Source organism: Prionailurus bengalensis, chromosome X (genome assembly GCF_016509475.1).
Source record: "Prionailurus bengalensis isolate Pbe53 chromosome X, Fcat_Pben_1.1_paternal_pri, whole genome shotgun sequence".
Classification (NCBI taxonomy): Eukaryota; Metazoa; Chordata; class Mammalia; order Carnivora; family Felidae; genus Prionailurus; species Prionailurus bengalensis.
The window spans coordinates 27,378,443-27,403,168 of record NC_057361.1 but is presented as its reverse complement, the minus strand read 5'-3'; the positions used below and the strand labels follow the sequence as shown (position 1 = coordinate 27,403,168).

The 24,726-nt window shown below is 40.0% G+C and overlaps 1 protein-coding gene across 8 annotated transcripts in view; it reads left to right on the top strand.

Moving 5' to 3' along the window:
• The window catches only part of DMD (dystrophin), a 2,018,590-nt gene that overhangs the window by 1,534,358 nt on the left and 459,506 nt on the right, over positions 1 to 24,726 (top strand). For all 8 annotated transcript variants that reach the window (XM_043570319.1, XM_043570321.1, XM_043570317.1 and 5 more), the window contains one exon: positions 243 to 432. In XM_043570319.1, the coding sequence (XP_043426254.1) occupies positions 243 to 432 (190 nt within the window). The remainder of the gene's footprint in view (positions 1 to 242; positions 433 to 24,726) is intronic.

The following is a 24,726-nucleotide window of genomic DNA, read 5'->3' as shown; positions in this document are numbered from 1 at the left end:
TCTCCTGGCATGTGTGTATACGTACGTATATATGTAAATATATATGTCTGTGTGTGTGTATACACACATATGCACACACAGGTATAGTTGCTGTTGCTTTTAAGAGGACTTTTAGCAATAACCCACCCCTTTGTTGGTACGTTACAATTTAGTCCCTTTATCTTTGCTCTTTTCATGGGGGTCCCTGGGTACACCCTTCGATAACTGAGGAGAACTGCATCTGGACGTTTGTTCCTTTGCAGAGTGAGTGAGCGAGAGGCTGCTCTGGAAGAAACCCATAGATTGCTACAGCAGTTCCCCCTCGACCTGGAGAAATTCCTTGCCTGGCTTACAGAGGCTGAGACAACTGCCAACGTGCTGCAGGATGCCACCCATAAGGAAAGGCTCCTGGAAGATTCCAAGGGAGTAAGAGAGCTGATGAAACAATGGCAAGTAAGTAAAGCCTTTCTACTTGGCCCTCTTGTGAATAATCCATATGAGCAATGAATGGCATCTGTTCTTGTAAGTGATATGCTGGGGACAAAGTGAAATCATCGTTTCGCATGGCCTGATGTGTTTCCGCATTTGGGCAAGGGGAGACGAGGCAGAGGGAGAAGGAAAAGTCAGTTAGTATTTCATTTAACATCCCAGTCTTCTAAATGGTGCACATTTTGGACCAGGAAAAACCCGCACTTAAAACCAGAGCTTTGGTCAGGGAGAAACTTTGCTCAGAGACATAAATGGGAGATTGGTTTATTAAATTGAAAAAGTTGCCATTTTGGAGTGTTTATTTAATATTTTACAGGGAAAGCATCTGTATGAATTGTCTGTTTTATTTAGCGTTGCTAACTAAATCAGTTTCCCTTCATTACTTTCAAATACATTTTGAAATGTTAATCTGGCATTTTGTAGCCTTCTTCCTAACATGAGCTGTACAAAGAAAAATGAGATGGGTGAATTTGTCCTAGTTAATGACCAGACAATTTTCAGGCCATTGTTTTTCCTAGAAACAAAAATCATCGCTATAAAGTTTCATATGCATCGACAGTGAAAACAGAAGTTTAGGGTAGTTTGGTTTAAATGTAGTCTTGGTGAGAGTCATATTCTGTAGTTCAAGGAGGCTCCTTAAGTTTATGCTCAGTGCCTGATAGAATTTTCTGAACTCTAATGGAGTTTTGTTACGTATAGCTGAGTTTTCTGACTTGTTGTAAGAACTTTACTACTACCTCAAATAAACTGTAGAGTGTTAAAATACTATGATCAAGTCTTTGGACTACAGTTTTTGTATATTTAAATTATGATGAAAAAAGTGATAGGATATCCTAGGTTGAAAAAGAATTCCTCGAATCATAATAAGCAGTGTTTCTTCGCCTCTCCCTTTCCTTCTCTCCCCCCGCCCCCACACCCCGTCCTCCTTTGGTTTCTGTTTTGATAGATTACTTGGTATCCTTTCCTTAATTGATGATAGTAGCAATTTATAGTGTCTCAGATTCCTCATTTGTTCCTTCCATTCTCCTCAGACCCCACTTGCTTCTCTGCAATGTGTGTTGAGTTAGTTTGACCATCGGAAGTAGTTTGTTTAGCGCAACGCCTGACTTTATCTTTGTAGGTATACCCCATGGCTTCAGAATGTAAAAACAAGGCAAAGTTAGATTTTTTTTTTTTTTTGGTCACTCTTAGATGAATGGTTAGAAAGTTTTCTACTGTAACTTATTTGACTTACGATATTTCATAAATAACATTTTATTTCTCCCTTTATACACCCCTAAAGCCACCCCAGAATTTTTTTGAGAGGGAGAGAGAACACAAATGGGGGAGAGGGGCAGAGAGGGAGAGACACAGAGGACACAGAGAGAATCCCAAGCTGGCTCCACACCCGACATGGAGCCTAACGTAGGGCTCAATCCCACAGTCCTGGACTCCATCCCACGACTCTGGGATCATGACCTGAGCTGAAACCAAGAGTCAAAGCTTAATTGACTGAGCCACCCAGGTGCCCCACCCTAGAACTTTAATAAATACACGGGCTCACATATTCTCACCAGCGGCAGTAGATAAATAATAAAACTTTAAGTGGATTTTTTTAGCAGATACCCTTGAAAATAAAGAATAATCCAAAAGATAATTTTATAATAAATATTTAATAAAACACTCCTTAAATTAGTGAACAAGTCTGATGTGTGCGAAAGTATGTCAATGTATCTCCTATATATTTTTATCTGCATTAATATACAATGAAAATTCTGAGAAACTGCAAGATTCTGAATCACTAAAGAAAAAAATTGCCATGTTTTTCAACTATATTCACTATGGAAGAATGGAGAATAAACTACATTTTGCATTTAGCTCTGTGAATTCTCTTTCAAAAACAGTTGGAAGTTATGTGAAGGACATTTTCTTAGCTTATGCTATGTTACTCATAAAAGGCATTTATTATTAAAAACCATATTAAACTCCCTTAGAATCCCCCCAAATCTTAAACGTATCATTTTCCCCTTAACTACAATAGGACTAACTAAGATTCCAACACTATTTTAAAACAGACAATTTTCTCATTGCCTCTGTGTTAATATTGGGTTTTCTATAAATTCCAGTTGCCTGAGGTTGAAACTACATTTTATGGATAGGAATGACATTTATAGGCAGTGCTGATTTTCAGTTAGATGGCTGGATAACGGTCTTTTGATGAAAGATTTGGAGATGTCACGGAAAAAAATGTCAACTACTAAAACTATTGATTATTGTTGTTAATGGCACACTTCGAGGGATAGAATTGAATTAAGATACTGGGGTTTAAAAGCAACAAATGGAAATGCCAAGCTTGAAAGCAAATATAACCACATACCTTAGGAGATTACATGCAATTTCGGTATTTCAGCTAAACGGGAGTCTTTGCTTCCCCCCCCTTCTGAAGATTTTTTTTTTTTATATCTCGAACAAAAGGAATTTTCTATAATATGTGTGAAGGAAAAAAGTGTAATGATATGCCTTTCACTTTGTTTGAAGAAGCTGGTAGCATTATGTTCATTGATTCATGCTGTAGAGTGAAAATACTTCTTACATATTAAAAAAGGAAACTCCAAATGCCTAGCCAGAACATCAGCTCTCCCAGCAGATTCCAGTACATCCGTCCACCCCAAAGCACTGATGTTTCACTTCGTACAAATACTGCTGAATGGATACAGGGGGGCGAAAACCTTCCCAAATAGGTTTTGCTCTATGACTGTCAGTCACTTCTTCTGCATATGGCGACCCCAAAGCTCTTGCTAGACTGAGTATCACTATTGTTTACAGTGCGCTTCCTAGGATATTTAATTCTCTCGGCAGTAATCACGATTCATGGGTTCTCTAAGAATACATGTTTTATGAAGCATATGCTTCCTGAATGGAATTAATCTGAGTAATTTCGCTCTGAAAGCCATTACGATTCCTCTCTTATATTGGAAAAAAATGCTTATTTACTTTTCTTACGGAAAGCAAGGGCATGGTAGTTGTCCTTATACTTAAGGATGAGGAGATTTTTCTTATAAATAGTATTATTTACGAGAGTCTGACTGACATTTTGAAGGCAATAGGTTTTTTATCATGTTTATAAATATAAATCTATAAATATTTGTGAGAGAGAAAGAGAGAGAGAGAGAGTGGAGGAGGGGCAGAGGGAGAGAGGGAGACACAGAATCCGAAGCAGGCTCCAGGCTCTGAGCCCAGCACGGGACTGGAACTCACGAACTATGAGATCATGACCTGAGGTGAAGTCAGACGCTTAACGGACTGAGCCACCCAGGCGCCCCTGGAAGCAATGTATTTTTGTAGAACATCATATAGAACCCTGAGGGGTGACTGTTTGAGAATTCTTACGTTGCAAATTTCTCCTTTAAATGAAGAACTATATCCATAATTGAATCAGAGTGTTACTGTGTCCAAAACATTTCTGCTTTGGGCCCCAGAGAATTCATAAAGATATCCTCCGTTCTGAGTTCTAACATAAAACCATGGGTAACCAATTGAAAATGGGGCCTCTGTATCTTTGCTAATATTTCACAGGATTTCCACCAATCTTGACTGGTTCTGTAAGCACCTCTAAGAGATCGTTGTAATACCAGCTTGTAAAGAAGGTGTGTAGGTAGGGGTATATGGTGGGGAGACATGACCATAAAGGTGTAATAAGGATCTTTTTCTCAGCGCGAGAAACTACGGAGCAATTAATATTTGAGGTTCCTTTATCTTTGAACTGGGTCTTATCTCAGGTCATAGCTATAAACTCAGCTTATTTTTTTTTTTGGTGTCTATTTATTTTGAGAGAGAGTACACAAGTGGGGAAGGGGCAGAGAGAGAAGAGAGAGAATCCCAAGTAGTGCTCGGACACGGGCTCGCACTCACGAACCCTGAGATCAAGACCTGAACCGAAATCAGGAGTCAGACACTTAATTGACTGAGCCACCCAGGTGCCCCTAAATTCAGTTTCTTCTCTCAGCTCATTTGTTTTACCCGTATCTCCTCCCCGCCCCCATCATAAACATTCTCTTCTGCTAAGCAAAACATTTCCGGAGAGGCTAGTTTGATAAACTTTGAATCGTACATCAGAGTGCACCTGTAAATTGATTACGAGAGCTTAGATTTCTAATGCTATTTCGATTATTGAAATTTGGGAAATAGCTCTTTCACTGTGTTTCACAAAAAAATCTTGGCCCGCTGGTTATTTCCAAAGGAAAAAGGAAGAATGCAATCTTAGTAACACAATTAGTATTCTGAATAAATTGGATTGTCATCTTTCTTGGGACATCTAAGAATAGAGAGGTAATCTGAGGATCCCTAATTCTAAGAAAAGGAAACCCTCTGTGTATTCATTTCTGTTGCTATAATTTGAACTGAGTTTTATGTTTTTTTGTTTTTTGGTTTTTTTAATCTTTCTACTTCGGTGTCTAAAGAATGCGAAGCTTAATCTTGATGTTTTTCTTTTGCCTGGTTATGACTGCCTGCTGTTTGGGATATGTAAAACTTTTATATATATATTATTTCCCTAGGGACTTTGATTAATCCATGAAATCTGTTGTAAGCACCTGTTAAGCGCTTAGCATGGTGTTAGGACTAACATAAACATTATTACACAGATGCTTTTCAAACACAGTTCAAAGTATTAGGTTGTGTAATCAATTTAATGAGTATCAGTGCACATTTTATTGTGTTTTTTTTTTACTTTTAGTTAATCTCTTTTAACCCCAAACCCTCAGTTCATTCTTTTCTTCCACCCCTTACCTCTGATAACCACCAATCTGTTCTCTGTATCTGCGAGCTAATTTTGTTTTGTGTTTTAGATTTCACATATAAGAGAGATCGCATAGTATTTGTCTTTCTCTGTCAGATTTATTTTACTTAGCATCACAATTTTTAAATTTTTTTTTTCAACGTTTATTTATTTTTGGGACAGAGAGAGACAGAGCATGAACGGGGGAAGGGCAGAGAGAGAGGGAGACACAGAATCGGAAACAGGCTCCAGGCTCTGAGCCATCAGCCCAGAGCCCGACGCGGGGCTCGAACTCACGGACCGCAAGATCGTGACCTGGCTGAAGTCGGACGCTTAACCGACTGCGCCACCCAGGCGCCCCAGCATCACAATTTTTAAATAGAAAGGATCAAAATTAACAGAAAAGAATAGGAAATAACAGAGTCCATCAGTCATGAGTAAGGGTAGTATTGTTTTATGAAACTTTGATTTCAGCTGTGTGTGTGAGAGAGAGAAAGAAAGAGAGAGAGAGAGAATGCGAATATGCCCACTGAATACACTCAGAAGCCTCTATGTTAGAATATGATATCTGCCTTTGGAGTACTTATATTCCAGAGGTGAAAATACATATGCCGAGGCAAATTATAGTAGCGTGATGAGTGGTATAGTACAGGGGCCAGACCAGGTCTAGGGAAAACAGATGATTAGGCTTAAGCCTTTCGGAGAGGCCATGAAACTCACACAGAACAGTGTTTTCCCATTCTCCTTCTATATTGGAGGAGCTTTTTCAAGAAATGCTACTTCCTTGGTTCCATCTCCTGGACATTCAAATTGGATTGATGGCGGCATGTCCTGGCCGTGATTCTCATGTCTAGCCAACGTTGAAAAGTTCTGCTCAGAGAATGTTGGAAGAGTGTGTTAGGACTTAGCTACATACACAGAGTTGAAAAGAGAATTTTTGGCGGAGGCAATAGCGTGTTCAGAGTCCTGGACGTTGTGGCAGTTGGAGAATCTGAAGGTACTTCTGTATGACTGGGGTATAGTTGTAAGAATGGACATTGGAAAGGTCAGCTGGGGTTAAATTATGTAGAAAAACAGCAGGGTCCAGTAAATAGAGTATGGGCCTTATAGGCACAAAGACCACTTATCCTACCATTTATTGCCTAACCTCTAAGTCTTAATTATATTTTCCTATACAAATTCACATGAATAGGATGCATGTAAACTTCCCACTAGAGGGGCAGAGTGTTGGACTCTGAGGGCTCACTATGTGTAAGCTGCCTTTCTGTCCCTCTTGCCACCTACCTTTAAGAGTTTGGACTTGAGGGGCACCTGGGTGGCTCAGTTGGTTAAGCGCCCGACTTCAGCTCAGGTCGTGATCTCACGATTTGTGGGTTCGAGCCCCACGTCAGTCTCTGTGCTGACAGCTCAGAGCCCGGAGCCGGCTTCGGACTCTGTGTCTCCCTCTCCCTCTGCCCCTCCCCTGCTTGCCCTCTGTCTCTCACAAAATAAACATTAAGAAAAAAATTTTTTAAATAGTTTGGACTTTCTAGTCTATGGGAAGTCACGGCATAGTTTTAAGCAAGGAAGTAGAATAACCAGACTTAATGTTTTTTTTTTTTTTAAATCAGTCTGGTAGTTGAGGGAATTAATTGGAAAGATATAGAACCTGTCCAGGAACATCAGAAAGTTCTTTCTGTACTATTCCAAGTAAGAAATAATAAGCAAGGTGCTGAGGTTGAACAAATGAGACAGATGTGTGAGCTATTCGGAGGTAAAGTCAACATTCTCATGTATGTTATGGGAAGCAGAGGTGAGGAAGAATATGAGATATGATGAGGAGTCACTGACCACTTACCACTTGGCATGACTGAGTGCCTTCATGGAGTCAGAGAATTCAAGAGGGGAAGAAGTTGTGGGAAGAGAAGTCACAAATGTGGTCAGTTTTGAGGTGTCCGTGAGTCACAGAGGTATAAATATCACCTCCTTTGAAGCAGTTGTGAATGTGGATCTAAAATTTGGAGCAGACATATGTTCTAGGTTGAAGATATAGAATTGAAGGACATCAACACGGCAGCCAAAGAAATACATGATATTACACACAGATCTCTGTCATCGTTACTTGAATTTCTCTGTGGTCCATTCAGAAATACACCTAAAGGTCACCAAAATACCACTTACTGTAGCCTAGAATTGGTATTAAGTGGTGCTATTTTCTATGTTCTTACAAGGGGCATGTCTATAGGGATGCTTTTAATGGTTTAACCTTGGAAAAAGGCAAAGAACTAGCAGCACTATGGTGTAAAACTCATACCTTGGGAAAAATAAAAGTGAATGGGCAATGTAACCAAGATCTTGAAAAACTTCCCACCAAGGAAATTCTGTTACTTCTCTTACATGAACCTGGAAAGTTTTATTTTGTTCCCTTTTATTCTCAGGTAGCTACTATAAAAAGGTCATACATGTTTACAGTACTGTGAATGGGAGGACTCAGGGACAGATTCACGAGCCACATGCTTGTCGTCTTACTATATTCAGAACTGTATTATGTTCCAGGTTTGGACCCTGGAATCTCTGTAGATCCCAGAGATCATCCCCCAAAATAGTGCAAGTAATTAAACTTTTAGTAGAAGAAGGAGTTAGCGAGGACAAATGTTCAAGACTCGTGCGTTAGCTCCCATACAAAGGAAGACTAAATATAGGAAGTAAGAATTCATTTTGGTCTAACGATGAAAAAAGAATTTAATGCAACGAGTGTAGTCACTTGGCTATAGGGGTTATAACATTCTGGACCATGTTACCGTGGTGTCCTCTGTATGTTAACATGTTACTTGAATGTATTGCAAACGTTAGAACCTACTTCTCTGGATATTGCCATTGTAGTTAGCTGTTATCTACAATGGTATAAGGACAGCGCTCACTTGAATAACTTGGTAATTCACTTAGGGGATCCTCTGATTTCATATATACAAACCAAAAGAAAGACCCACATAGGAAAGGGGACCCTGTGCGTCTGTGCATACTGAAAAGTCAATTGTGATAGCCCCTAATAACCGCCGCCTTTTATTCCTCACAGAGCTTTGGTGAGGCTCTTAAAAGGTCATAAATAGAAGAGCTCTTCAAAAAAGCTTCCTTCAAGTGAAAGATCCTTATTCCTGATAGGAATTACCATTAGACAAAAGTCAAACTGCATATATAAAACTAATATTGTACGCTTTACAATCAGTGAATCAAATTTATATTAATGAATGAGAATAATCAGAGCTAAATTTTTCTTTGTTTGCAACTGACAAGGCACTTTTACTTTCATTTGCTCATATCCTCCCTGCAAATCTCTGCTTTGGCACTATTCTCATTTTTATTTTCAATTGAGGAGGGTAAAATTAAAGAGGTTCCATAACGTAGCTCTCGCAAATTAACGAATTTGAGTTTTATCACACCAGATTAGGAGGGAAATAATTAAAAATAAAAGCCTATGAAATAAATGTTTAGTTTTCCAGGATTGATAACATGACATATTTATCTAATTATTAGGATAGATAATAATAGCAGCTCACTTTTTAAATTTTTTTTTAACGTTTATTGATTTTTGAGACAGAGAAAGACAGAGCATGAACGGGGGAGGGTCAGAGAGAGGGAGACACAGAATCTGAAACAGGCTCCAGGCTCTGCGCTGTCAGCACAGAGCCCGACGCGGGGCTCGAACTCACGGACCGCGAGATCATGACCTGAGCCGAAGTCGGCCACTTAACCGACTAAGCCACCCAGGCGCCCCAGTAACTCACTTTTTTAAAAAAATATATGGTAAAACCTTGGTTTGCAAGCGTGCTTTGTTCTATAAACACGTTTGTAATTCACTTGTATATCAAAGCAAATTTCAAGAACCTTTGGCTCGGTTGTGGTTATGTGATGTTCTGCATTGTGTACTACTTGTATGGCGAGACACCGCTCGTTTATCAAGTTAAAATGTATTTGAAATGTTCTCTCATCTTGGGCGCCTGGATGGCGCAGTCGGTTAACCGTCTGACTTCAGCCCCGGTCATGATCTCGCGGTCCCTGGGTTCAAGCCCCACATGGGGCTCTGGGCTGACAGCTCAGAGCCTGGAGCCTGCTTCGAATTCTGTGTTTTCCTCCCTCTCTGCCCCTCCACCTCTCGTACTATCTCTCTCAAAAATAAATAAACTTTAAACAAAATTTAAAAAGGAACGTTTGCTCATCTTGCAGAACACTCACAGAACAAGTTACTCGCCTTCCAAGGTTTTACTGTATTACTGTGTGCCAGGCAATGTACTGGGTGCTTTGCTTGTATAAGGTACTGTCATCTTACCCTTCTTACAGATGAAAGAAAATCAAAGCTTTGAGAGGTGGGGTGACTTCTGCTAAGGTCACACCGCTCCATACAGAGGAGTCAGCTCTTGGACCCTAAGCTTGACCTTCTGTACCTTCAACTCATCTTATTCCCCTACCCGTTACTCTAAAGTGACTCAGCCTTCCAGGCAAACACCCAGGGTAACCGAAAGCATGTCTCAAATCTTTCACTTACCTGCCCTAGAAATCTCTGGATAGTTTGTGATTGTTGCCCACTACAATTTTTGGGAAAATGTCTCATCTTTGGACTTTCTGGGATATCATATTCTGCTGATTTTCTCCTACCTCTCTCTACTCATTCTTCCGTCTTTCTTTACCTGAGGACTGACTCTGGGCTGTCTTTTCTGTCTTCCTTAATATCATTCTCACCATTCAATGGTGTCACTATTGAATTTCAATTCCAGTCCAATTTTAAACCAAATAGACCTTTCTCCATCTCTTCACTTGCCTCACCTTCTAGTTCATTTTCAAGATCAATTTTACCCCCTCCCCCAATCCTTTGCCCCCATTACTTTCTTTCCAGGTTCCTAACGACTACTCAAATTCATGCTTTTAGTACCATTACTGTTCTCCACTCCTTTCTGCCTATTGTGTTGCTCCAGTCCAACCTGGAGATTTTTTCTACCTTATTCACTTGTATATTCCCATCGCCCAAGACAGTACCCAGCACATGATAGGTGCTCAAGAAATAGTTGTCAGATGAACGAAAGAATATATGGTTCTTCTGTTCAAACACCTTTTATGACTTCTCAAACCCTTCAGAATATTCTGCACATTCCTTCACCTGGCCTTCTAGGATTGGCTCCCGACCTCGAATTCTAATCTTCTTTCTTATTTTTCCTCTCCACCCATCCTCGACTCCCACTAAAGTGCATAGCTAGCCAGGCTACTTTTCTTCTTTTGATGACCTTGTATCTTGTCCTGGGATTCCTTTTCCGCATCTCAGTTTACCCTCATGCTATCTACTTTTCCAGGAAAGCTGTATTCACATCCTCCCTTCTTCCCTGAGTGCCCACGCTGGAAGACATCTTGTCTTTCTCGCCATTTCCATATGAGTTTCTCTGCACTTGAAATGAAGTTTAGTGTTTTCTGTATTTTATCTGAGAGGCTGGAGAGGGTAGTTTTTAATAGGGTGGGCTTTGAAGCCTGACTGCCTGGGTTTAAATCTTGATTCTGATACTTACTGACCATGGACACATTTCTTGATTGCCCTCAGTTTATGCAGCTATAAATCAGGGGTAATGATAGTGCCTGCCTCATCTCGTCAGGTTGTGACGGTGATGTGATTAATATGTGTGAAGTACATAAAACGGTATTGGACACATAATAAGAAACCAGTAGACAGGGCTAATGTTATTATATCATTAGTATTATCAGGTGTATACATCTCTGACTCTCTACATAGATGTGTATGTGCCTTATACATATACATACATATTTTATTAATAAACTTTTGGATTGTTTATTTCACTGTAGAATCTTTCTAGGCACAATCTTCATTTGATGTGTTAGGAACTGCTTAAGAAGAATGAATAGATCAATGAAGCTGTCTGAGGTACTGGCACATGTGTGTTGGAACTCTGATTTAATAAAACAAAACAGGGGCACCTGGGTGGCTCAGTCATTTTAAGCGTCCCACTCGTGTTTTCAGCTCAGGTCATGATCTCATGGTTCGTGGGTTCAAGCCCCATATCGGGCTCTGTGCTGACGGTACGGAGACTTCTTGGGATTCTGTCTCCCTCTTTCTCTGCCCTTCCCCTGTTTGGTCGTTCCATCTCTCTCTCTCTCTCTCTCTCTCTCTCTCTCTCTCTCTCTCTCTTTCTCCCTCTATCTCAAAAATAAATAAACATTAAAAAAAATTAAAAAATAAAAATAAAATAAAAAACAAAAGAAACAAAAAGCTTTGTCTTCCCTAACCAAGAACAGGTTAATAACCTTCGACAGATTTTAGTTCTTAAGTGTCAATGCTGACATGTTTGAAAAACTAAATTTTTCAGTTACAAACCTTAACATCCCCATTCTTGAAAATAAACATACTACACTGACAATTAAAAGGAGATATTTGATCTTTCATCGTGCCCTCCTTGAAGGAAAAACATTGGCTGACATGCCCTTCTCTTTGAATCAGACACCACGTGTTAAGACTCCCGGAAATACACGTCAGTAAAAGCAGTTTGTTTTTTTCCCCATCTGACTGACATCGGAAGCCACATCAATGGCTTTATAGCTATGTTAATAAAATTAATAAAGTTGTTTTAAATGTAACCTATGAGGCAGTGGCACTGAAAACAGAATGCTGGGACTATTCACTTACTTTCTTTGATCTCCATAGGAACTTAGACAAGATCTCTATAATTTCAGGCCTTCTTTGCCAAACAAGAATAGCAAAAAAGGTCCAGAAAAGTTTCAGCACAGAAAAAGTCAAAGAATTTCATGTCGCTTTCTCTTCCTTCCTTCTTCCAACCTTGAAGGTTTTTTGTTTGCTTGTTTCTTTCTTTCTCCTTGAGGGTTAGTGGTCTTTAACAGGAGACTTTCTAGTCAAAAACAAAACAAAAACAAAAACCAACGAACAAAAAAACAATACTCCTCCATGTGGTGGGTAGCGATACCCCCACTTGTGGGTGGAAAATTCTAGAAGCGTGCATTGGGGAGATCAAATAAAAGGATGTTCGGTCTTGTATTTACAAATTATTTTTGAAACGAACTTTGTTAGTACCTCTCTCGTGTCTTTCATAATTCTGATAATAAAACATTTCAGTTATTAGTCAACGATGAATAGTATTCAAAATAATTTAGGTTATCCGTGTGTGATTTTCACTCCACATGAGGTCCATTTGCAGTTTACATGGTTTTCTAAATTACAGTAAAATAAAATGTCAAAAAGTTCCCATCTTTTTTCATTTTTAATGGCATCAATCTTTGAAGAAAGGTTATTGAGCAAAGGTCTATGCATAAATCAGCCATTCCCCATAGAGGTAAAAGAAGCCATTACACCTGGTTATGAAAGAGAGTTTCATGAATGTGAGAGAAATAAATCATTCCCACTGGAGATCATATTAGTCAAGATGGAAGAGTATCTATTTCCTGATAGTGAGAAAGCAACAAATTACTTTTGTTTGCTCCTGTGTCCATGACTGTCCTTGAGAGGTCTATTAGCAACTTGACTATTCAATATTATTATTATTATGACTTAACAATGATCTGAGTCTTTATAAATGTAATCTTTAAGTTCTCTAAAGGTTTTCGTTTCTCCTTTCTAATTTCTGTTCACCCCCAACACCTTTTAAAATATATTATTCCTTGGGAGTTACAGAAAAAGTTATTCTCTGCAGAAAGCAGCGTTTCACCTCCTCTCAAGAGCTGACCACATTTCACTTCAATCCTTTGCTCTCAATTCAACAATTCAATATTGGATTCAGTTCAAGGCTATGGCCCCAAATAGAATGAGACCTGGATATTTATGAACTGCTTGACCAGGCATTCTTCCCAATGATTTACTCCATAAATTCTATTTTTAGTTTTTACAGTAGTTTCACCAATGGCTGGAAAAGTGTTGTATGTTGCAGTTTTGAAACCTGGGATGAGCATGGGTAGTATTTTTATTGGCTGGGGGAAAGCGTCGACATTTTCTGTTTTAGAGTAGAAAACAATGGTCGTTGTTTGGATGCAGCCATGGAGCTGATTAGACAACTCTAAATTCCTTTCCCACCCGTGACCTGAAAGAAATTTTTATATTCATGTCATGTATACACTTGGTAGAAGGTTTGAGGATCCAGAGGTTGATAAGAGCCGTACTTGGCCCCCAAGGGGACTGAATAGTGGAGAGACTAGGGGCAGGACAACAGGGAGATCTAGTCGAGGAGATCGGGGATAACTAAGGTGAGTACAGAGTCCTTTGGTCTCCCAGAGGAGGGGTACCCCCGGAGTACATTATGGGGAGGACCAGGGTGGGTGTTCTGGTGACCCTTTGCATCACAAATCAGCCCCAATCTTAATGGCTTGGAAGAGTTTTGCACGTGAATCTGCCACCCAAGCAAGGTCAGTGGGCACTGTTGGCCTCTGCTTCTCGCGATATCAGCTGGGGCAGGCCCACTGGCCGCTGGAGGGTCAACTTGCAGGGGGGCTCACTCACATGCTTGGCAAAAAGGTGCTGGCTGTCAGTGTCCCTTCACGTGGGCCTCTCCATGGGGCAGTTTGGGCTTTTTTACAGCGTAATGGCTGAGTCCCGAGGGACCGGGAGCTGAGGCTGCCCGTTTCTCGAGGCCGGGGGCAGAAACCAGCATGGATTTAGGTCTGTCATATTCGTTTGGCCAAGCCATCACAGAGACCAGTTCGAGGGGATGGGATGTCAAGTCCACCTTTGCATGGAAAAGTGTCAGAAAGTCTTGGGGTCATGTTTTAAAGCTGCCGCAGAAAGCCTCTTGTAAAAGACACTGAGCTGAATATTAAATAGCCAGTAAGCATTGTCCGGGTCAAAAGAAGACGTTCTCTTTGGCCGGAATGCCCTCTCTCTCCTGCCCTACCTGGCTAAGTCCTACTTCAAGCCTCGCTCAAACCACCTTCTCTCGGAAGCATTATCTGGCCTCGCCCCAGGGTCAGACATTGGATATAGACCAGGGGACTGATGTTTTCAAAAATTTAGGCTTTTCTTCCCTACAACAGAACATATCTCAGATAACTTCCCTTCTGACTTGAAAGCTGTAAAATACTCCTGGCGGTAACTCTATGAAATAAAAATAAATCTCAAGTGCAGTGAAGTATTTCTCAAATAGCAGTGTAAATGTGTACCTTTTACCTATTTGCTTTCTCTACTCTGTGCCCCAAGGTATGTTAATAGTATCGGGTCTCACGGACACCATTGTATACCAATTAATTTATAGGATATACCTGTTAATAACCTTGTCTGCGTAGTTCTTCTCGCCAGTCTGGGCCCTCTTAGTGCATCTGTCTGTCTCTGTCTTTCTTTCTATCTCTCTCTGTCTCGTTTCTCATTCCTTTTTCTTTTCAAGTGACTTTCCAACTAGGCAGAAAATGCATTTCACGTCTCTGTGCCTGCCTCCAGGCTCTATCTGTTTCACTCACCGAGGACTGCCCTTCCTGAATGCTTTCTCTCATTTAGCAGCTGTCTGTGGAACTTGGACAAGTGATTGAACCTCATTTCTTAAAGGGCCAGAGCACTGTCTTGAGCAAGCCCTTCAAAGGATTCAGCAAATCACTACATTAACTAATACAGATAAATCTTGAAGGCATTATGCTAAGTGAAATAAGGCAGGCCCAGAAGGATAATATTGTTTAATTCCACTTTTATGAGGTACCTACAACAGTCAAACTCATAGAGAAAGAGAATCGAATAGTAGTTACCAGGGGTTGGGAGGGGGCGATGAGGGGAGTTGGGACTTATTCTTTCACGGGTACAGAATTTCAGTTTGAAAAGATGAAAAAACATTCTGGAGATACGTGGTGGTGATGGCTGTATAACAGTGTAAATGTACTTAATGCTACTGAACTGTGTATTTAAAAATCATGAAAACAGTGAATTTTATGTCTTTTTGTCACAATAAAAAAATAAGCTGACAGATTTTTGAGAGAGTATAGTGTCTTGCAGGTCAAGAGACGGGGTTCTTTTTTAAGATTTTATTTTTTAAAAGTTTATGTATTTATTTCGAGAGAGAGAGAGCATGCGAGCGCGGGAGCAGGGCAGGGACAGAGGGAGAGGGAGAGAGAGAGAATCCCAAGTAGGGTCCATGCTATCCGCGCAGAGCCCTCCAAGGGGCTAGATCTCAGGAACCTTGAGATCTTGACCTGAGCCGAAATCAAGAGTTAGCTGCTTAACTGACTAAGCCACCCACGTGCCCCAAGATTTTATTTTTAAGTACTCTCTACACCCAGGGTGGGGCTCGAACTCACAATCCCAAGATCAAGAGTCACATGCTCTCCCGACTGAGCCAGCCAGGCACCCCAAGAGATGTGGGTTCTGTTCCTGACTACTAACCGGTGTGATATTGGGGACATTAGTGGTGTTGTGGATCTCAGGTTTATCTTCTAGAAAATGGTGAAGCTAGACAAAGAAATGTTCCTCCAAGTTCACATCCAAACTGCGCCATCTTTACTTGGAAAGTTTATTAAAAATGCAGTGTCTGAACCTGGCTCTCTAGGGATGAGCCAGGGAATCTGCATATTTAAAGAGCCCCCAGGTGGTTCTTTTGCCCATTTAAATTTGAGAACCGCTGGGCCAGATGCTTGCTTAAGGCCATTTCAGCTCTGAAGTTTGACAGATTTTTATTCTGCAAGGCAGATTCTCTGTGCTCATGCAGGAGAAGGAAATGAAGAAAATACTAGACTGTGCTTGTGTTGGAGAATTTTTCATTTGGTATCTTCATCTTCAATGCCTAGCCCGTCAGGAATAGTATTGTTTATTCCTCCCACTGTTTTGGAGAGACATGGGGAAAAAGATAAGCCAGATGGTACCGAAGAAGATTTACATTACCATTTTCTTTCTTTTTCCCTTCGCATATTATATAAAACTGCCCATGCCTCCATGTGAGCCATGATCATTAATTTAATGTTACGATCTAATGGCTCATGACATTAAATTATAACTTAGCCCAACATGACCAAATTACAGTATTAGAAGGAAAGTTTCCTTTCTCAGGTTGATTCCTGTTCCTTAAACCAATTGTATTATTGGCTAATTTTTTCATAATTATGTCTCAGCCTTCATTCAAAGAATCTCCTCTCTTTCATAGAAATGCATTTGCTAAACGAGACCCAGGTTGTAATCATTTCCTCAAAATTAACGTTAAGAAAAGGAAAAAAAAAAGTTTTGCTTTGCTTTGGGGGTGTGCGTGCCTGTGTTCACGGTACTGAAATAGATTCTGTCTGGGACTATATATAAGGTAAATAGTGAAGGAGGGTAGTCTGACAGTTGTCACATACACTTGATGCTGAATGAATTACATAAGTATTCTTAGAAAGGCGTAACCCTTCAGCTGTATTTTACTAACCAAGCAGTAAGGCCCTAACCACATTTGTCTTGAATAAGTAGTCTTACATCCATAACTTTATATTTGTTTTCTTTTTGTGAATGGGCTCAAGAAATAAAGTTCCTCATCCTTGGTTCATCCAAGAAGAAAATTTTATTCCGACCAAGTTTTTGTTGTTTTGCGTACTTGAACTTCATTCCTTGAATTTATTTTTTTGCATATAAAATATTTCGCGTTATGAACGTGATTAAAATTGAAAACAGTTAGTTGATTTAACAGAGAGAAAGAGAGAACAAGCAAGGAAAACATACACATCACACACTTTCCTCCTTTTTGTAAAGTCTGTCAAGCCAAGGGAGAAAGGCCTAGTAAAACAAAGGAAAATGAAATATGGTAGAAAGTTCTCCTGCTGCTTCACCAAATGGGATACCAAGAAGTGCGAGATAAGCTGTGGCAGAATTTAGGCTCACTAAAACTCAAGCAATTGACCTGCCATGTAAAAATCTCAAAGTGAGTTCACGTGGAGGCATAGGAGTTGAAATCCAATAGTATATGCCACCGCGATCATGCAAGAATTGCACATAGGAAGCAAATCAGTCCTCTAATGGAGAAGCCAAATTGAAATGAGTTCTCTGAGCAGATTGGCAAACACATTCTTCTCCTTTTCTGTTTACAAAAATGGAACACCACCAGAAAAACAAAAATTCGTAAGACAAGATGAAAAAAAATTGGAAATCAAGGGGAAAGACAGAATACACGTGCACGCACGTGCACACGCGGTGATGAGAGAGTAGTCTGCCTGCATGGTGTAAATGATTGAGAAGTCCCTTTGTTGCGAGCCATCTCACAGGAAGTGACTAGTTCTCATGATGTGAGATATTGTATCTTATATGGTATTGGAAAAGAAAATAAATTTACCCACGATCGTTAAGGGTGGTGTTGTATTATTATTCCCATACGATATCTTCTCTTCAACAGATAACTCCAGAGTTAGGTAAGACAGGACTTGTGACTCAAATCGCATGCTCCAATCCCTGTACTAGAAATTGCATCAATCTGTCTGTACTCACAGAACGCTGCTAGAGAATGGCACCAAGTGAAAGATGTGTTTGAATTCTTTATACAAGAAACTAAAAGAAGAAAAAGAAAAAGAGGAGGAGGAGGAGGAGGAGGAGGAGGAGGAGGAGGAGGAAGAAGATGAAGAAGAAGAAGAAGAAGAAGAAGAAGAAGAAGAAGAAGAAGAAGAAGATTTATTTCTTAAATCTAGTAACAGATTTATCACTGAGGATGGTGATGATGATGTTGATGATGATGATAGGAATAATACAGAGCAGGAAAATGTGTGGCAACATTCACACCCTGAAGAATTAAGTCAGAGATCTAAATAAATACACAGTTCAAGAATTGTACTAGACTGAATGGGGACTCTGGTTCTTCTTCCCATTCTGCAGTCCCAACCTTGATATTGCCGCCTTGTGGATGATGGAGTGTACCTCCCGACCCCTAGCTTTGGGGCTTAGCCATGTGATTTGCTTTAGCAGACAGCGGGTGAGCAGAAGTGACCTCATGCTAGTTTGAAGCCTAGGCCTGGAGAGCCCTTGCATTTTCCTCTTTGTGCCTCTACCACGCGTACTAGAAGAACGTGCCCCATCTAGGTGGCTCATCTCGGAAAGAGGAGGATAGACACGTTGGGTGGGGCTGCAGTAGCCACACCCTTCCGGGAGAGTAGACGATTGTGGTTTGAAACCCTAGGCGTCACTCAGCATTATTGTGATTGTACCTCATTGACACCATAAATAAATTTGTTTTCGCTGAAGATCCATTGAAAATTCACAATATTGGCCATCTTTGGGATGAAAATATAAAGCCTATATTTTAATTTTAATGATTCACTGTTGAATAAGTTTTTTAAACGTGAAATCTTCCCTTATCCGGTGATGTCATTATATTAAGCTTGTACATCATAAATACACTGTTTATTTCTGTTTATTTGGAAGCAACATTGGTCATGGTTGGAAATGCCACCAACCTTGAGGGGATACACACATTTCCGTACTAAGTGAAAAAAAAAAAAGCCCTCCTTATAGCAAAGTATTACATAACAGTGTTTCATTTGAATACTTTATACATTCCCAGGAGAAAGTGTGTAATATTTGGTTTTGTGAGAGAGATAAAAATAATGAACATTACCATCTGGTTTAACCGTTGTGGTGATACAGAATCGTAGCTGTGTTAATTACCCTTGTGGTTTGTCTTTATAGAGATAATTATATGTGAAATTCCTTTCCAATTTGTTATGTAATGTTAGAAATACTTCCCAAAATTGACATGGATTCATTATGTTACCATCTTGTTGGCATAATCATTAACACTAAACCCATAGATCTATTGAATGTTTAAAAACTATAGTATTGGAAACAATATTATGAAAAGACATTTTGGAAATAATGCTTTTTGCATGCCTTTTGAATAATTGGATTGCTCAGTATTTCTTCATGTCTAGTTCCTGTAACTAAGTCATACTGTCTATTTAAAAATAGATGTCAGCTGAAGACAACCGGGCAATAGATGTGTCTCGACAACAATCTTTTTATATATTCAGATTTCCTTTATTATTAGACATGTCTGTTTGGTAAATTGGTGTTTCTTTACCTTTCTGAATTTAGGGAAATGACACAAGAAAATAACACGAATTTCCTCTGGCATTTTGGCCAAATCAAATTTAAGGCTTCCTGGAGACAATGTCTAATCAATTCGAAGAAACATTTGAAAAGATTCCTGTTAATGTATCTGCGAAATGAATTAGTGGCATACGCTGTTGGTAGGTGACTTAGGTACAATTGTAATTTTTTTGTAATCCCGGGAGAAGATGCAGTGCCTTCTAAAATGTCACAATGAGTGTGGTTATTCAAAATTCGGAGAGACTGATCCCCTGCAAAGCTTCCTGACGTCATTGTTCCTAGGGGAATTTTGTTCCAGTATTTATAGCAGCCGCAGCCGTACTATTTAGGTATTACTCCAGTCATAGGTATTACTGCGGTATTCACATACCTATATCGTAGTCTAAAGAATAAGTGGACCTCATATTCTAGAGAAAGCGCGAGAAGAAATGAAATGAAGTTTGCCGTGGTTCTGGATATTCCACGTTATTGTTCGTGGGTTCTCAGAATTAACCGAGTAATGCCTTACTGGCTGCTCTCTGTTCCATGTCGTGAGTGTTATTCCTGTGGAAGAGGAGTCGAGAGTGGGAAGAAAATGAAATCTGTCAATACTGTGAATACATAAATACTAAAAGGGGCAGGAGAACTGATTAATTCTGAATCATCTTTAGAAAATGACTGGAATCAGGAAAATGCTCGGTCTGCACAGCTGATTGGGAAATGTATGCAATCTGTTGATCGGAATTCATTTGTGAATGCTCTCTTCCAGAGATTGATATGCCAGAGTTCTTAAAAACGACAGACCTGGGAGATGGCGATTTAAAATGGAAGGAAGTGTTTTCCCACCTTACCCACAACCTTCCAGCAAATAATTGATACAAATAAGTCAAAATGCAGTTTGGTTTCACAGCAGAGTTTCCAAATGCTTCCAATCAATATATACTTGTCATGTGGTGGGAAAAGAAAAAGCTAAATTCTTGGATCACCAAGTAGAAAATTTGCTAAAACTAGATGGAAAGCTCTAGGTTTAGTTCGGGGATGCTATGACGAAAAACATATTCAGCATTGGTCTTTTAATCTTAGGTAGTATGTACGTATGATCTTATTTGCGTAACTAAAGCAACTGTGTTGTAACATTATATATTATAACAATATTATAATATATATAACAATAGAAGTCCTCTGAGCTAACTCAATAATAATCAGTCTGCATCGTGTGTTATTTACATCTCTTTGTGATTTGTAACCGAAGCAATGACAGCAACTTAGTAAGATCAATTTACAAACCTGTGTCATTCACAAAATTGTTAGTTTTGTCTGAGTGTTCTTCATTTAAATATTCTTAAGTTCCGGGGCGCCTGGGTGGCTCAGTCGGCTAAGTGTCCGACTTCAGCTCAGGTCACGATCTCGCAGCCAGTGAGTTCGAGCCCCGCGTCGGGCTCTGTCCTGACAGCTCAGAGCCTGGAGCCTGTTTCAGATTCTGTGTCTCCCTCTCTCTCTGACCCACCCCGTTCATGCTCTATCTCTCTCTGTCTCAAAAATAAATAAACGTTAAAAAAATTTAAAAAAAAAATCTCTAAAAAAAATTCTTAGGTTCCTTATACAAGCTACATACTTAGTTTTTTGTGTGTAAGGAATAGAATTTAAAACTTTGTTTTCTGAACATTTTTCTTCAAAAAACCACATCATCAACATCCATTCTTGGCTGCTCCATTTAACTAGTAAAATACCTAATCTGTTTTCAAGGATTTGCCTCTTAACTATGGTGTAATGTTAAGACTAACTTATGACATGTATATTCTAAATAACATTAGGGTACTTAAATGGTCTGTGCCTGGAAATCCGATATTGATTGCTCACTTTAAGATCTCAAGTGATCCATTCCATCCACATACGTTTTAAAATGATGCATTTAGAGCAAGAGGTACAGGAACTTTAATGTACTAGGCTATTGGTAAAGCCTAGCGAAATGATTCTATTTTTCAATCTCACAAAATGTCGTCCATCCATATCCAAAAACTTAAAATTGAAGTTAGTATTCTACTTTGTCTTTTGTCTAGAAAAATATATTTTCCTAAGTAACAATTAAGCTAGGAATCTTCAAAACAAAAACTAAAAAAAAAACAGACAGAGGCCTGACAGGGCATGGTCAGAGAAAGAATCAAGGTCTGCTCAGCCAACCCTCCCCAAGGGTTACAAGCTGCCTAGCCGGGTTTAAACTTTTCCCAACCTGCACAAAGGAGCCTAAGGTCCTTTGGCTGGAGAGGGTCTCCTTATTATTTCCTTGTTTCTGGCTACCAAGTTGTGTACTATTTCTCCTTTTTGAATAAAAATTTATTGAATATAGTCTAAATAAAGTATTCATTCTGCTTTACCATGTTAACTAACCTGAACATTGATATATACCCCAAATGAGCAATTATAAAAAGCAGTTTTGGGGGCACCTAGGTGGCTTAGTTGGTTGAGCATCGACTTCAGTTCAGGTCATGATCTTGTGGTTCATGGGCTGGAGCCCCACGTTGGGCTCTGCGCTGACAACTCGGAGCCTGGAGCGTGGAGCCTGCTTCGGATTCCGTGTCTCCCTCTCTCTGCCCTTCCCCTGCTCGCACTCTGTCTCTGTCTCTCTCTCTCTCAAAAAATAAATAAACGTTAAAAAAATATTTTTTTTTAAAAAAAAAAGCAGTTTTAGTCTTCTCATATAAATGCTTCCCTTAGAAGCAATCTCCTGGGAAGTCCCTCAAATGAAACTTTTATTAATGACTACACATTAGCCCCACCTGCAGCCACCTCTGCAGACTCTCTGACAGGAACCAGATTTCATGATGCCAAGTGGGCCTCAATTTCGCAACTCATTCTTTTTCCTGTATGGTCTTTTTAACTGCACTATTTCCTGCTAGTGAAAGCTATGACTGGTGAAGTATTCAAATGTTTAAGCTTCAGAGAAAAAAATAAACCCATCACAACTCTTTTTTTCAATCTTTAGTATTTAAAATTCATATACGCACTCAGTACTTGAAGGGAATATATGCTGAGGAGCAGTTTGATTATAAGACTGTATAGAATATACACCTTCTGTCCTATTGAAGGGACTCCCCGGACAAGGAGGATTTTTCCACTCCAGACTTGGGCAGACTACAGGATCCATAGATCATAGAATCACAGGGCTGAAAGAGAAATCTCAGAAATCATTAAATCAACTTATCAAATGAGGAAAATTAAGCCCGTGAGATACCCATTTTAAAACATATCATTCAGGGGCAGCTGGGTGGCTCAGTCGGTTGAGTGTCCAACTTCCGCTCAGGTCATGATCTCCGAGTTCGTGAGTTCGAGCCCTGCGTCGGGCTCTGTGCTGACAGCTCAGAGCCTGGAGCCTGCTTTGGATCCTGTGTCTCCCCCTCTCTCTGCCCCTCCCATGCTTATGCTCTGTCTCTCTCTGTCTCTCAATAATAAATAAATGTTAAAAAAATTATTTTAGAAAAGCATCATTCTACGGGGCACCTGGGTGGCTCAGTCGGTTAAGCATCCAACTTCGGCTCAGGCCATTATCTCCTGGTTCGTGAGTTGGAGCCCCACTTTGGGCTCTGTGCTGACAGCTCAGAGCCTGGAGCCTGCTTTGGATTCTTTGTCTCCTTCTCTTTCTGCCCCTCCCCCACTCGCACTCTGTCTCTCTCTCTCTCAAAAATAAATTAACATTTAAAAAATTTAAAACATAAAAATGAATTAATTAATTTAAAAATCCACATCATTCTACATCTTTACAATATTGAGTTGTCCAATCTAGGACTGTCGTAGATCCCTTTAGTTATTTAGATCTTCGTGAGTGCCTCACGACAGCATATCAGACTTGTCTGTGTAGAGGCTTTGTACGTCTTTAGCATGATTTCCTTCCAAGAATTTCATATTTTTTAGTACCTTTACGGAAGTGAAATTTTGAAATTTTGATGGTAAGAAATTATCTCACAGACTCCTCACTTGGTCTCCTGTGCTCTTCCCATATAACTGCCAGGAAGCTGTCGGTCAAATTCAGAGACTACGTTAGAAGCAGAGGAAACAGTTGGAGAGGCACATGAAATTGGAAAACTACCTGCAAAAACTTTTCAGTTCTCCTCACATTAGTTATGGTGGCTGGAGGTGAAATGGAGCCTTCACCCATCAGCGGTAATCACGTGCAAGAAGCAATCTATAGATGATAAAACAACAGGAGACAGCCGGGCTCACCACACTTGGGAAACCTAACTGGTAGAAATGCCAAAAGCTACCTTATCGCTTTGTTGCCCCTTTGTAGATAAGAGGACTTACTCCATTTCTGTATGAGAAAGTTTTGTTTTAAGCTTGAGCTTGGGTATTCCAAAGACCGCAGAATTCACCGTCATCATCATATCGCAGCAGGCTTCTTTCAAATATTGCAGTCTAGAACAGTCTGCTTGAAAACCTGGAAATGCAACCTAGTGAGTTCAACTTGATTAGTATTTTGCCTTCTTGTTTCCAGTCCTGGACCTCAGCCAATCATTGCTACCCGATTTTGGTAACTGGCATGAACATGAACTTTATGAAACTTTGATAATTTTTAATCATTTGGTCTTTCTTTTTTTCTCTTACTGGCTGGACATCAATTCAGCAGAACTTTCCTGGGTTGTATTGCTTATAAGCCACATTTCGGTTTGTAGTATGTATCAGTTAATTTTGCTACATGATAAGCAAATAATTTCCGTGGCTGATAACAGAGGCTTACTTAGTAACGGATCGGCAGTTTAGTGGAGTTTGGCTGATCTTGGCGAGGCTTGGCTTGACTCTGCTTATCTCCAGGCTGCAGAACAAGTCTGAGTCTGCCGCCTGTGCCTCATTCTGAGACTCAGACCTAAGGGGCACACATGGCCAACACAACCAACACATTTCACGTGTCTGCTCTTACCACATTCGCTTCTCTTCCCCTGGCCAAAGCATGTCACATGGCCAAGCCCGAAGTCAAGGGATAGAGAAATACTTTCAACCTACATGAGGTCATGGCACAGGTGTGTATGTGTAATTCGACTAAGGATGTGAAAGAATTGAGGCCAATGTTTCCATCTGCCATATAGTCGGTTGGAGACAAGCTCAAGAAGTTAATCAAATGGAAGGCTGGTTAATATTTATGGACCTTATACCTCCTAGACAAGAAAGCAGGATCCCTCTTACTATGCTTGAGATTCCTACCTCAGTCTTTCAAGTTATAGTGAAGCCCAGAAACATCCATCAGGCAGGAACTCATTATCTGCTTGGCAGGCTCTTTGTGTCAGTCATTACATCTGGCTATTAATGTTGGCTTTTGACCTAAATTTGAAAGGAACACCCAAACTTCAAGGGCCATGATAGCAGTAATTGTTCCAACCTGGTTGCCTCTGGTTAAGAAAATAAAAATTATACAATTGCTCTTTTTGACCAAGACAAGCATGTCAAGAAAATGACTTCCTTTGATGAGCGGAAATGATAGAAGCTTCAAAGGTACCCTTAAAAAACTGGGAAAACGGAGCGA